Source organism: Epinephelus moara, chromosome 12 (assembly GCF_006386435.1).
Source record: "Epinephelus moara isolate mb chromosome 12, YSFRI_EMoa_1.0, whole genome shotgun sequence".
Taxonomy (NCBI): Eukaryota; Metazoa; Chordata; class Actinopteri; order Perciformes; family Serranidae; genus Epinephelus; species Epinephelus moara.
Window position 1 is genome coordinate 4812948 of NC_065517.1, and position 13299 is coordinate 4826246.

The window sequence follows — 13299 nt, forward strand, 5'->3', positions numbered from 1 at the left end:
CTCTGGCTGATGGTGCAGGCTGGAGTTGTCACCCGTTAGGTAATTATATTTGTTTGGCTAGTTTGTTGATATCTAATCTAGCAGCTAGGCGCCGCCATGTTGAATCTCAAAATCTCACAGTGGTCTCGCGGTCTCACGCTGCCATCCGGTCCCTGGGACGGACCTATTGCCTTTTCCAGCAGCTTTTGTGCTGTGTCACGTGGATGTTTTTAATGACCCATCACCACTTTTCCGACAACTTTTATGCCATTAAACATGGATGTTTTTTAGCAACCCATCTCTGCTTTTCCAGCGGCTTTTGTGCCATTGAAAATAGACCCTGTGTGTGTTTTTAGGTGACCTGACGCGGCTTTTTCAGCAGCATACCTTATACTTGATCTACCCCTTGCTGTTCTGCCACTGGATTTTGTGCCATTGAAAATAAATGTTTCTTAGTGACCTGTCACAACTTTTTGAGCATCTTATGTGCTGCTGAATGTGGGTGCTTTTAGTGACCCACCCCAATTTTTCCAACAGCTTTTGTGCCATGAGATGTGGATGTTTTTTTATCTTCCTATTGCTGCTTTTCCAGCGGTTTTTGTGCCACTGGATGTAGATGTTTCTAAGCAACCTGTAGTACAGTATGTGGTATACTGCTGGTAATATCCAATTGCACACTTGTAGCTATTTTGCACATTTTTACAACCTCTACCTCTCTTCTGATTGTGTTGTGTATATAGTTTGATCTTTTTACTCCTGCAATTTGATATTCTTTATATTATTTTATTGCTGTATATTTCTTGTATATTTAAAATTTTAGTACCACTCTTTTTGTATATATTTCTATATTCTAATGTCCACATACTGTTTGATTGCTTGCTGCTGTAATGTAAGAATTTCCCAGTTTGGGATCAATAAAGTGCTATCTTATCTTATCATTATTATTATTATTTAGTATTTTCAGCAGCTTTTATGCTGTTGATCATTGGTGTTTTTAGTGACCCATCCCTTCTTTTCCAACAGCTTTTGTGCCATTAAACATTTATGTTTTTAGCCACCCATCACTGCTTTTCCAGCGGATGTTGTGCAATTTGACATAGGCCTTACATGTTTTTTAGGGGACCTGTCGCTGCTTTTCCGGCAGCTTCTAAGCCTTTAAAGGTAGATAACGTTTATCTACCCGTTGCTGTTCTTCCACTGGATTTTGTGCACTTGAACATAGATGTTTCTTAGTGACCTGCCACGGCTTTTCCAGTGACTCATATGCTGTTGAATATGGGTGTTTTTAGTGACTCATCAACGCTTTTCCGGCACCTTTTATACCATCAAACATAGAGGATTTTTAGAAGCCTGTTGCCACTTGCTTTTGTGCTGTTAGTTATATATGTTTGTAATCTACCCCTTACCCCTAACCCCTTCCAGCGGTTTTTGTGCCATTGAACATAGATGTTTCTTAACAACCTATCACCACTTGTCCATCAGCTTTTGTGCCATTAAACATAGGCTCTATGGCCTCTAGTTTCGCAGACCGGGCGAGGCGGAGGCACAGCGCACCTGCGCTTCGCCAACTGGGTGTGGCCAGGCGGATTTTGCAAGTTTGGCACACCGTGCGCGCTGGCACAGCTACTCCTCTTTCCCACCTCCGTCCCTCCTACCTCCGCAAGTCAGAAAGAGGGAGGAGAGAAGGAGTGGAGTGGGTTTTACACACATCACACCAATCAAATGAGCCCCTCTCCTCTTCCTTAAATGCGCTGCGCAAAGGCGTAATGAGAGTTTACTCAATTCGCCATGGCAGAAGAGAGCAGCAGCGTCAGATGGCCAAACGTCTCCCAGGAGGAAACTGATGTTTTGGTCCGGGAGGTCCAAGCTCGCAGTGTCCGAATATACGGAACTGCGAGCAGACCTCCACGGGCTGATGATGCATAGCCTGTAAAATGAACTTGTCTTTCCGAATTGATTTGTGATCATTTTGGCATGTAAATCACAAAATTAAAGATGTGAAAACGTTTGATAAACTTTATTTTGACACAAACACAACAATAACCAGCTTCTGTGAACTAAAAACGTAAACTTATAGCCCTACAAGTGCAAATGTAGGCTATATTTAAAAAAAAAAAGCTTTTAGAACATAAAACTGAAGATCATCTTGTCAGGAGGAGGAGGAGGAGGAGGAGGAGGAGGAGGAGGAGGAGCCGGGGGCACAGCCAGGGGCAGCAGGGGACAGCTCCGCAGCCCGCGCGCAGCCAGACCAGACGGGCCCGGGTGTTGACAGCGTTTCTCTCGTGCACGCGCGCTCTCTCTTTCTCTCTCGCAGTCTCACTCTGTTTCTTTTCTTTTGACTTTTCTAAGATGACAGATGCTGAATATATACTCCCTATCTGATGCTGTGGCTGTTTGTGGTTGGCTGAGAGGGATGTGAACTCATTAGTTTGCAGCTGTGTTAATCAAATCAGGTTGGGTTTCCATTACGCGTGCCAAACGTGCCAAACGGTGCCAATCCCCTTTGATCTGACATCAGATGTGACGGGACAGTCGATATAGAGATACATTTATGTGCTGATTGCAGATAGTTGCATTGAATAGTGTTTTTGTGGGTATTTATTGCATCGTTAATGTGCCTGATATTCTGTAAACCTGCCTGTGTGGTTTTGGTGACGTGTGCACACTGTCTGCCGGTCAGCCAAACTTCCACTTACACCGGCTGCGCTCCGCCTGCGTTGACAGTAGACCTGGTTTCAGCTGGCGAGCTTTTAGCGCACCTTTTGGCACGAAACTGTCACTGCGCCAAGCTGGATCTGTCAACACCTCCCCCTGCTGCGCCACCAAACCCATCTCAGCGCACCTGGGTCTGCCAAACTACCAAACTGAGCGCGTCTCGGGTTGCTCTGCTCAAAACTAGCTCTGCGCGGGGTTCGCCACCCTGCGCCACCCTGTGCTGCGCCGGGAAACTAGAGCCCTCTATGTTTTTAGGGGACCTGTCACTGTTTTTTCAGTGGCTTATACAGGGTATTATAAGGGGCATTTGCGGGCTATGCTAGTTATTGTGCCCCCCTTCCACTCACCCACAAGCAGGCCAAGCTTTTGTGCCAAACTTTGTATTTTAAGAATTACTTTAAATTTATCATATTGAATGTGAAATCATCTTTGGTAAATGAAATAAGAACTTAAAAAAATTAAAAATGAAATTTAAAAAACACACATTTGTTGGTTATATTTGCGTCCCCTCTGGGGACATATGCTCATTGGAAAGCCCGGTCAGTGAGCAAGACGGTGCTAGCATTTTCCACAGTGAGAGCAAGCTATTATTGGACTGAAATAAGACCTAGAAATTTGATTGGATATAAGAAAGTGGCTACACGGTGCTGCCTCTTCAAGGCCTCCTCAAGCTCCATCTACGGAAGAGGGAGCAAATGCGCCTGGCCCCAGCACTGCTGCATCTGAAGAGCAAAAACCAGAGCCTCCTTGTGTGAGCAGCCAGATTGCACTTGCTAGCCTAAGTGCTACCTGTGAAAGAGCACCCGTGGATGACCTTGGGACCAACCAGCCCAAACAAATTGTTGTACAACAGTACCCAGCCAGCATTTTCAGCGGAAAGAAGTGTTCATTTGTCCCTGTTTGGTATCACAACCGAGACTGGCTGGAATACAGCATCATAGCCAATACAGCATTATGTTTTTGTTGTCGTTAGCAAACAACGAGTATAGTGTCTGGAGTGAACTTGTTTTGGTGGAACATTTCCACATGGAGAGGCAGGCAATGCCATTAAAATGCCTCAGCAAAAGAATACACCACACCAATGGGAAGTGAAATTCATAATCTTCTACTCAAAACCCGCCAGAAACATTTTGAATTAAATGATAAACCTCATAAATTACTCTCAAGACAACTTAAAGGTGAACAGGCAAAATCAGCTATTTACAAAATACAGTCAAAAAATGGGCAAATACTTACAGACCAAAAACATATTAATCAGCGTTTTAGAGAGTTTTATTCTGATCTTTATACTTCAACTTCCACAGCAACAAATAGAGATTATTTTCAATTTTTTGATTCTTTGAATTTGCCACAGCTAAATGATAGAAACCAGAAATTACTGGAAAGGGATTTTTCTGTTGTTGAGCTAAATGAGGCAATCAAGGCATTCCCTACTGGTAAATGTCCCGGACCAGACGGGCTTAGAGCTGAGTTTTACCAAGCATTTAAGGACATTCTAACTCCTTACTTACTCAGGATGATAAATGACTCAGTAACTAAAAATAGACTTCCACAGTCTTTGTACAAAGCAAACATATGTCTGTTATCAAAAAGTGGAAAAGATCCCACAGATCCTGCTAATTACAGGCCTATCTCTTTGCTTAATCTAGATCACAAAATTCTAACTAAAGTTCTTGCTATCAGATTAAATAAATTAATTGAAACTATTATTCATCCGGATCAAGTAGGCTTTATCCCAGGTAGGCTTTCTTTTTTTAATGTGCGTCGAGTAATGAATATAATGTACTCTGACATATGTGAAAATACCAAAGCAGCTGTCATAACATTGGATGCTCAGAAAGCATTTGACTCCATTGAATGGCCGTACTTATTTGAAACTTTAAAGAGGTTTGGTTTTGGAAAGACTTTTGTGGATTGGATTAAAATGATTTACTGTTCTCCTGAATCCTCTGTGTTAACTAATAATGTCTCATCAGAGCCATTCAGTTTATATCGGGGTGTGAGACAGGGGATTGCCTGTCTCCCTTGTTATTTAATATAGCGTTGGAGCCTCTGGCAATTGGGATAAGAAATCACCCACACATAAAGGGTATAGCAGCCGGTGGATCAGAATGTCTTGTGACGCTTTATGCGGATGATTTACTTATCACTTTAATAAATCCTGAAGAAAGCATTCCCCATCTTTTACAGTATATAACGATGTTTGGCAAAATTTCTGGTTACACAATAAACTGGGATAAAAGTGAACTTATGTTCACTAATGAAAGTAGGATTGTAAAAAATTGTCCCTTCAAGATAGTCCAGGACTATATAACCTATTTAGGCATTAAAATCTCCAAAAGTCCAAAACAGTTGTTAAAATTAAATTTACTAGAGGGCATAGATAAATTAAAACGTAGCATAGAATACTGGAGGACTCTACTGCTATCTATGATTGGCAGAGTTAATGCTATAAAAATGGTATCATTACCAACATTTTTGTACCTTTTTCAAAACTTGCCAATTTGGATCACATCTGATTTTTTTTAAGAAGCTTGAGACAATTGTTCTAGATTTGTTTGGGGTTACAAAAAACATAGACTATCCAAAAAACATTTATACAGGCCGACTCAGGATGGTGGTCTTGGTCTTCCAGTATTTAGGGATTACTATTGGGTAGCAAATGCTAGGGCAATGGCATACTGGCAGTGGGGTTCTCCAGACCACCAATCATTCAATTCTGCCCCCCTCTGGCTAAAATTGGAGCTTGCATCTTTGAAAAAACCATACTTTTCCCTTTCCTCCTGTTGGCAAAGTAGGGCTATACAGCGGCACAGCATTGTGAATCCAGAAGTTAAAACACCAAGCACCGAATCCAAGGATGAAAGAATTTAAAAAAACGTGAATCGGAGACGCTCTGCCATTTCCCCTTTCACCAACACACAACTGAACTCAGCTGCGGGTGCAAGGCCTTTTATTAAACACGCCCACAAATGTAATCAGACAGCTGGCCTGTCAGTTAATCAATCATTCCTCAATTAACTGAAACAATCAATCATTAAACATAACATTACATTAAGTTTGCACATAAACACAAAATAACAAATAAACATTTAATAATTGGGAGCATCAGCTCAACATTTTACCAACCTTTCTTCTGCTATCAAATCAGTTAGTCATAGCTTTGTTGTGAGAAATTCTCTTAAAATTCTCAATCAAATAAGAAATGTCTTTAAAACTCCTGGTATATCGGCTTATACTCCTGTCTGCCATAATCATGCTTTTGTCCCAGCATTGCTGGACAATACATTTTCTTTATGGTGTGTCACAGGGTTGAGGTGTATAGGGGATTTATATGTAGACAACAACTTTGCATCATTTCAGCAGTTAAGCTCCAAATATGATATACCTCACTCCAGTTTTTTTCGTTATATGCAACTGAGGCACTTTGTGCGAGAAAACATCCCTCACTTTGAGTCAAACTGTGAGAGACATGCCCTTTTTGAACTGTTTTCTCTTTTACCTAGCAATAAGAAGCTCATTACCAAATTTGTAAGATATTTTTCAGAAGACTCACTATCTGCCGACAGTATTAAGAAAGCTTGGGAAAGAGAAACTGTTGTGTTTTCTGACCAACTGTGGAAGACTGCCCTTTCCCGTATCCATAGTTGTTCAATAAATAGTAGACATAGGTTGATACAGTTTAAAGTAATTCATCGTTTTTATTACTCTAAAGACAAGCTTCATAAGTTTTACCCCTCTGTTTCTCTTAAATGTGATAAATGTAAAGTCAGTGATGGTACAATGTTGCATTTATTTTGGGACTGTCCGTTAATCTACCAGTTCTGGGTCAGAATTTTTGTTTTTTTCTCCGAGGTTTATAAGAGGAAGCTCCCTCCTGACAGGGAGTTTGCTCTTTTTGGAGCCTCAGAAGACTCATCAGTGCTCCCTGCACACATACAAGCAGCTCTCTTAATGGGCATGGTGTTAGCAAAAAAAAAAAAGGAAAACACCAACTCCACCATGCTTCAAAAACTGGTTGCATGAATTGGTTTCAGTCATTCACTTAGAAAAACTGCGAAACAGTAATCTCAAATTCCAACTCAAATTGGAGAAAACATGGGGTCCCCTTCTGCAACATTTGGAATCATCCTAATCACATTTGTATTCATTGCTATTTTTTTTTTTTGCTCGTTGTTATTCTCTGTATAAAGATGTTTAAGGATTATCATGGAAGGCTTAATGTATACTTTCTCTGCCCTTTGTCAAGAGTCATTATGAATTCCTCTTTTTTTTAAATCTGTACCCCTCCTCATCAGTCAGAAGTGCGTGTGCGAGTGTTTATGTGTGTGTGTGTGTGTGTGTATTGGTGACCGTGTTGGTTTTTATTTTATTTTTTTTGTAGGGGGGGAGGGGGGATTGAGAATGGGGTTGGAGATATGATTGTTTTCCTTTTTGGTACCACAAATCTGTTAATAAAAATAATATTGAAAAAAAAAAAAAGAATACACCACAAATATAAGTGTGTGATTTGTCAAAATCTAGTGATAAAAAGACAAACAAACAATATGATAATTGGTGCCCTTGAGGTGAAGCATGACTTCACATTAGCTCTGGGGGAACTCGACATGTTCTCATCCCAATTCACACATATTGCCACTTTGTCAGTGGTCTTTCACGTCCACATACTACGTGCCACGTCCTCCTGTATCTGCTGTTGAAGTTCTGGGGTGTTGCTACCAACGTCGGGACATGAACAAAGGTATATGGTTAGGTTTAGGGTGGGTGACAGCATCACTCTAACTTTTGAGTGCACTTTTCACATATCTACATCAATGTATCCTCATACAATGATTCATATGATATCCTACTAAAATGCATACAAATTCACACTCCATGAAAGACATAACTTCGTTAATGTTAAGTTATGTACTTAATGTAAAGTTACTTAAGTTAGGTAGGTTTAGACAATTAAAGTTACTGTGGTTAGGTTTAGGAAAAGAAACATAGTGAAGACATTCCTTAAATGACTCAAAGTTCACTCAAAGTTTGTACAATACCGAACACCAGTCTGCTGGGGAAAATCCTATCCACCACCCAACCTGCCTCCTTACTGGACAGCTCTGGACTACTTTCTTCTCTACTCCTGTCAGTCCATTGGTCATGTGATCGCATCCTTCAGAAAAAGGCGTAGGTTATGCATGTGTTCAGGCCAGGGAGTGTTTTGGATTATGGACAAGGAGAAAGTTTGTGATTGTGTATTTTGTATTATGTCTATACAATAATTCTTTCAGCAAAAATAATATGCCCACACACACACACACACACACACACACACACACACACACACACACACACACACACTTACTTTGCTTAGTAAGATCATGTTATGTGTTATATTATTAATAAATACTTTTTGAAAATACAAGCTGCCTATTTAATGTTACAGAAGAGTGACTGATTCCACCAACCTCTTCTCAATGTCAAAAATTCCAAAATTGTTCAACCTGTACTATTTATATGGTAATTTTGGTTATATATATATATATATTTTTTTTTTTTATTAATCGGAGTTCCAAATTAATAACTCAGTTCATAAAGCAATTAAGTAAGTGTTGGAATAAGCACACTCAGATAGTCTATATGATTGATTGATTGATTATTTTTATTTACGTGTCATGCACAAAGTGCCCAACCCTCATGGGTTTATAAGACACCAAAAAGAAAGTACAGTTGCAGGGTACATCATTATTATTATTTTTTTTTTTTTTTTCATTTCATACATAATTACAGCCCCTTTTACGGCTCAGACTTTAAACAGAATATTCTGCCTTCTCTCCCATGTTTACAAATAAAATCTGCAACAAAAAAGGTTTCCTTTCTAAAACACAACTCAAGTTTCTCATACTCGTCCAGCCAAAAGAAATCAGCATAAATAGAGGACATTTAATAAAAAGTACATCCCTCAAGTCCTCATACACAAAACAGTAAAACAGAAAGTGGACCTCACTCTCAATTTCACCGAGCTCACACACCTGACAAATTCTGTCCTCCTCTGGAATGGCATTAAACCTGCCGGTCTCTAAAGCCAAGGGTAATGTTCCTGAATGTAACTGTGCACATAATGATCTTTGTCTTTTGTTTAAATTATACTTCACATACATTTCAACATCATAACAGTTTTTTATGAGACAGTAAGTTCATAATTTTGGTTTATACCATATATCGACAGACCACTTTTCCTTATACTTGAGAAACATATTATTCTTTAACTCCCGAATATTACAAAGTAACCTGTTATGAAAGATAAATGAAAAATCATTCAAATTAAATAAGGATTTCATCTCGTTAGCCCAGGGATGACCATGTAAAATGTCCCAGATAAAAATCTTTTTAGTGAGTCTCTGATCTGACATCCTTACAAGTCTATTCCACAGTCGAAGCATTTCACATTTATGTCTGATGTTTGGAGGCTCCCATCTCATATCTCCACAAATAGCTAAAACTGAAGTTAATTTATGCACTCCTAAAAAAGATCGAATAGCTCTATAGTGCACAGCATTACAACTTGAGTATTCCCGGAAACCCCAAACACCAGAAGCATAATCAGACACAGGACAAACACATGAACTGTAGAGCTGTGTATAAGTATGAAATCATATTACCACAGTATTTGACTTTATTAAGCACAGATCCCAAGGCTCTACCTGCTGACTGAGATAACACACTAACAGCATCTCTAAATGTCATGTGCTCATCCAGTGTCATACCAAGATATTTATATTGATCAGTATATGACAGCACTATTGAACCAAGATTAAAAACAACTGGACTTCTAGACAGCAATTTTCGCCTATAGTGTACTATTTGTGTTTTGTCTTCATTAACCACCAGTCTCCATTTCCAGCACCATTCCACCACAATGTTCAGCATAAACTGCAGATCTTTTTCGTGTTCCGCCATTAAAACTACGTCATCCGCATAAAATAATATTCCTACAGTTTGATCTTCAACTTTAACTCCCAAATTACATGCTTTAATTTGAAGAGCTAAATCATTTACATAAATGGAGAACAATGTCGGAGACAAAACATCTCCCTGCTTCACACCAAATTTTTGAGGAAACCATCCAGTTGTATATTCATTAACCTGAACACAGGCAACAGGTGCTTGATAAAGAGATTTGATGGCATAATAAAACTTTCCATTAACACCAGAATTTAACAACCTATACTGAAGGAGTTCCCTATTAATCCAGTCGAAAGCCTTTTTAAAATCAATAAAGCAAACAAAACTTCAACTTAATTCTTGCACGTATAATGGAAGTTACTGCATATATATGATCAATACATGCTCTGGATTGTCTAAATCCGTTTTGTTCATCCACAAGCAAACCTGTCCTCTCAAGATGGTCTACAAGTCTGTTATTTAAAAGTGAAGAGTACAATTTATAGACACAGCTAATGAGGCTTATTCCCCTGTAGCTGAGTGGCAGTTTGGAATCATTTTTTGAAGATTTTGAAATAGGTTTAATAACAGTCTGTGTCAGAATAATGCCACTGTCAAAACAGGACTGAAATAACTCATATAACACATCAAACAATCTCGGCGACTTCAACATTTCATTCGAAATTTCATCAATTCCAGAGGCTTTTTTCCGTTTGCATTTATCCACAACATTTTTTACCTCTTCAACAGAAAAATTTGCATTCAAAAATGAGTTACAATTATTTACATCAACTCTCATTTCAGTTTCCATAACCTCATTTATACTAGTTACTTCACTCAAAAAAGTATCATCAAAAGAACGTCTGCAACCACAAAATAAATATGTGAAGTCTTTTTCCCACTTTTGTAATACTACTCCTAAAACAGAACTATATTCACCATTCTCGAGTTTAACCTCCATGGGTATTTCCCTAGACTTTCTGGGACCCAATCTATTGATTCCATTCCAGAACTTTTGGGGGTTATTGGTTTGTAAATAATCAATATGCAATGACAGACCTCTATTAAAACTGCGTTTCACTGTGCGTAACCTTTTATCAAAATTAATTTGGCTTTTCTTAAATTCTATCTTCAGCCCTTCCCTCAGATTTTTGTTTTTGCATCTTAGAAATCTTTTCTCTGCTGTTCTTAGATTGTCCCATAGGGTCTGCAAATCTTGATTCCAGTAGGGTTTGTAGATTTTACTAAAACCTTTATGAGGATTACATTTCTTTTTAACACATTTATTCAATTCTAAATGGACACAGCCACACAGTCTATCATACCAGGCATCCAGACTCCTTTGATTATTTTTAATACCTCCCAGTTGCACACTTAAGTTAAGCAAAATGTTGTTACATTGGCTAGAGGATAAAAATGAATCAGGGAGATGTTTTTGTGTTACTGCTTTTATAGTCTGTGGTAGATATAAGTCATCCTCAACAAAGCTTGGTCTTACTTGAACCTTTAACCATAATAATGAATGATCGGGTAATTTAATTTTTTTTTTTTTTAATTTTATATACTTTATTAATCCCTGAGGGGAAATTCAATTTTTCACTCTGTTGTCAATTACACACAGGTCCGAACACACACATGCACAAACTGGACCTATACATGCACTAAGTGGAGAGATGTCAGAGTGGGTTGCCCATGACAGGCGCTCTGAGCGGTTGGGGGGTTCGGCGTCTTGCTCAGGGGCACCTCGGCGGTGCCCAGGAGGTGCACTGGCACCTCTCCAGCTACCAGTCCATGCTCCATATTTTTGGTCCGGACAGGGACTTGAACAGGCAACCCTCCGGTTCCCAACCCAAGTCCCTATGGACTGAGCTACTGCCGCCCCATTTAAAACATCTATCACCCAGTAGAGAAAATCCCTCTTCCCCTAATCTCTCAATGAACTCATTTGGGGTGAAAACACAAAATGTATCACAAATGTTTAAACATTCATGAGGAACAATAATATAGTCTACTACCGCCTTTCCTTTAACTGAAACCGAGGTGAAGTTATCTTTGCCAAAAGGTATTCTCCCATTGATCACACAGCATTTTGCATCTCTCAAAAAATCAATTAATATTTCCCCATAGTTATTAATGGTGCTGTCTAAGTTATTTCTGTTAGGAATATTATCCACATAACTTATACAATCATCAAGACTACCAATGCGGCTATTGAAATCCCTATACATGTAGATGTAAACATAGTGTCTTTAAGCCGTTTACATGGTTGCATAAACTGACATCTCACTATAATACACCTCTGTACCTCAGTCAGTATTACACCTTAATATCTAATTGTTACTGCATGATTAAACAAAGAAAAAAAAAATGCTATATTTCATCAGTACTGACTTGTTTGTTGACTATTTCAGCACTCCACAGAATATGTCAGAGCAATTTTGTGTTTGCAAAATCACCTTGAAATATTTTCCCAGAAATGACCATTCTGAAAGCTGACCTGAACCAGCTGTAAAAGAAAGCATAAATAAATGGATTGAGCATTGAATTTGACAGTGCAAGCCAGTTAAGAGTTTCAAACAGCGGAAGTGGCACTGACACAAAAATCTGGTGTCATGTAAAAATACAGTATAGAGTTGTACTTAAAGAAATGACTGCCAAAGGTCCAATTGATTAAGGTTAAGAAAGGTTTAATCTTAATTGCGTGACCTCTTCTCACTACTGGTTCATCCACAGACTATTTCAGCACTCTAGAGTGTATGTCAGAGTAGTTTTGCATCAGCAAAATCACCTTGAAATATTTTCCCAGAAATGATCATTCCTAAAGCTGATCTGAACCAGCTGTAAAAGAAAGCATAAATAAATGGATTGATCATTGAGTTCAATAGTGTCAACCAGTTCAGCGTTTCAAACAGTGGAAATGACACTGTCACAGGATTCAAAGTCTTAAGAGAAAAAACAATCATGTAGGGAGTCCAGCACATCAGAAAAGCTCCCAGTACGATAGCCAAAGTTTTTGTGGCCTTTCTCTCGTTCTTACTAATGGTTGTTCCAGACTTTGAGCTCTGACAGGTTGTGTTCCTGATGCTGTGTGCCTGTCTCTGTGCCACCACGAAAATCTTTAGGTAGATAGAGAGCACTATGATGACTGGTCCATAAAATGAGGAAATTATTCCGAATGTGTTTATTAGTAAAACATGAAGAAAACAATTTTCTTTACATCTTTCTTGGTGTAAATCATGTACCATGAGGCTAATTGTAACACTAGCTGAAGCACTCCAGCTGACCAGAATCATAACCACAACAACACGACCATTTATCTTAGTTCTGTATGTCAGAGGCTGACACACTGCATAATATCTGTCTATGGAAATACAACATAAATTCAGAATGGAAGCTGTGCTCAGTGTTATATCAAAGCCTTCTCTCACTTTGCAAAATAAATGTTCATAATGTAAACATGAGCTAAGAGAGAAGGCCATGCTGAGAGGAAAAACTACAACACCAACAAGCAGGTCAGCTACAGCCAGAGAGAGGATGAGAGAGTTTGTAGGAGTGTGGAGCTGTTTGAAGTAAATGATAGAGATTATTACCAGAAGGTTTCCACATACTGTGACAACAGATAATGACCCAAGGAAAATATATATTAAAACACATATTGTAGAAGGAGTGCTTGTCAGT

The 13299-nt window shown here is 38.9% G+C and overlaps 1 protein-coding gene across 1 annotated transcript in view; it reads right to left on the minus strand.

The window, feature by feature from the left end:
- Window positions 1–12048: 12048 nt before the first annotated feature.
- LOC126399155 (trace amine-associated receptor 1-like) overlaps window positions 12049–13299 on the minus strand; it is a 17583-nt gene continuing 16332 nt past the window's right edge. The window contains exons 3-4 of the mRNA XM_050058984.1: window positions 12552–13290; window positions 12049–12225 (exon numbers count right to left, since the gene is read on the minus strand). Coding sequence (XP_049914941.1) covers window positions 12049–12225; window positions 12552–13290 — 916 coding nt within the window. The remainder of the gene's footprint in view (window positions 12226–12551; window positions 13291–13299) is intronic.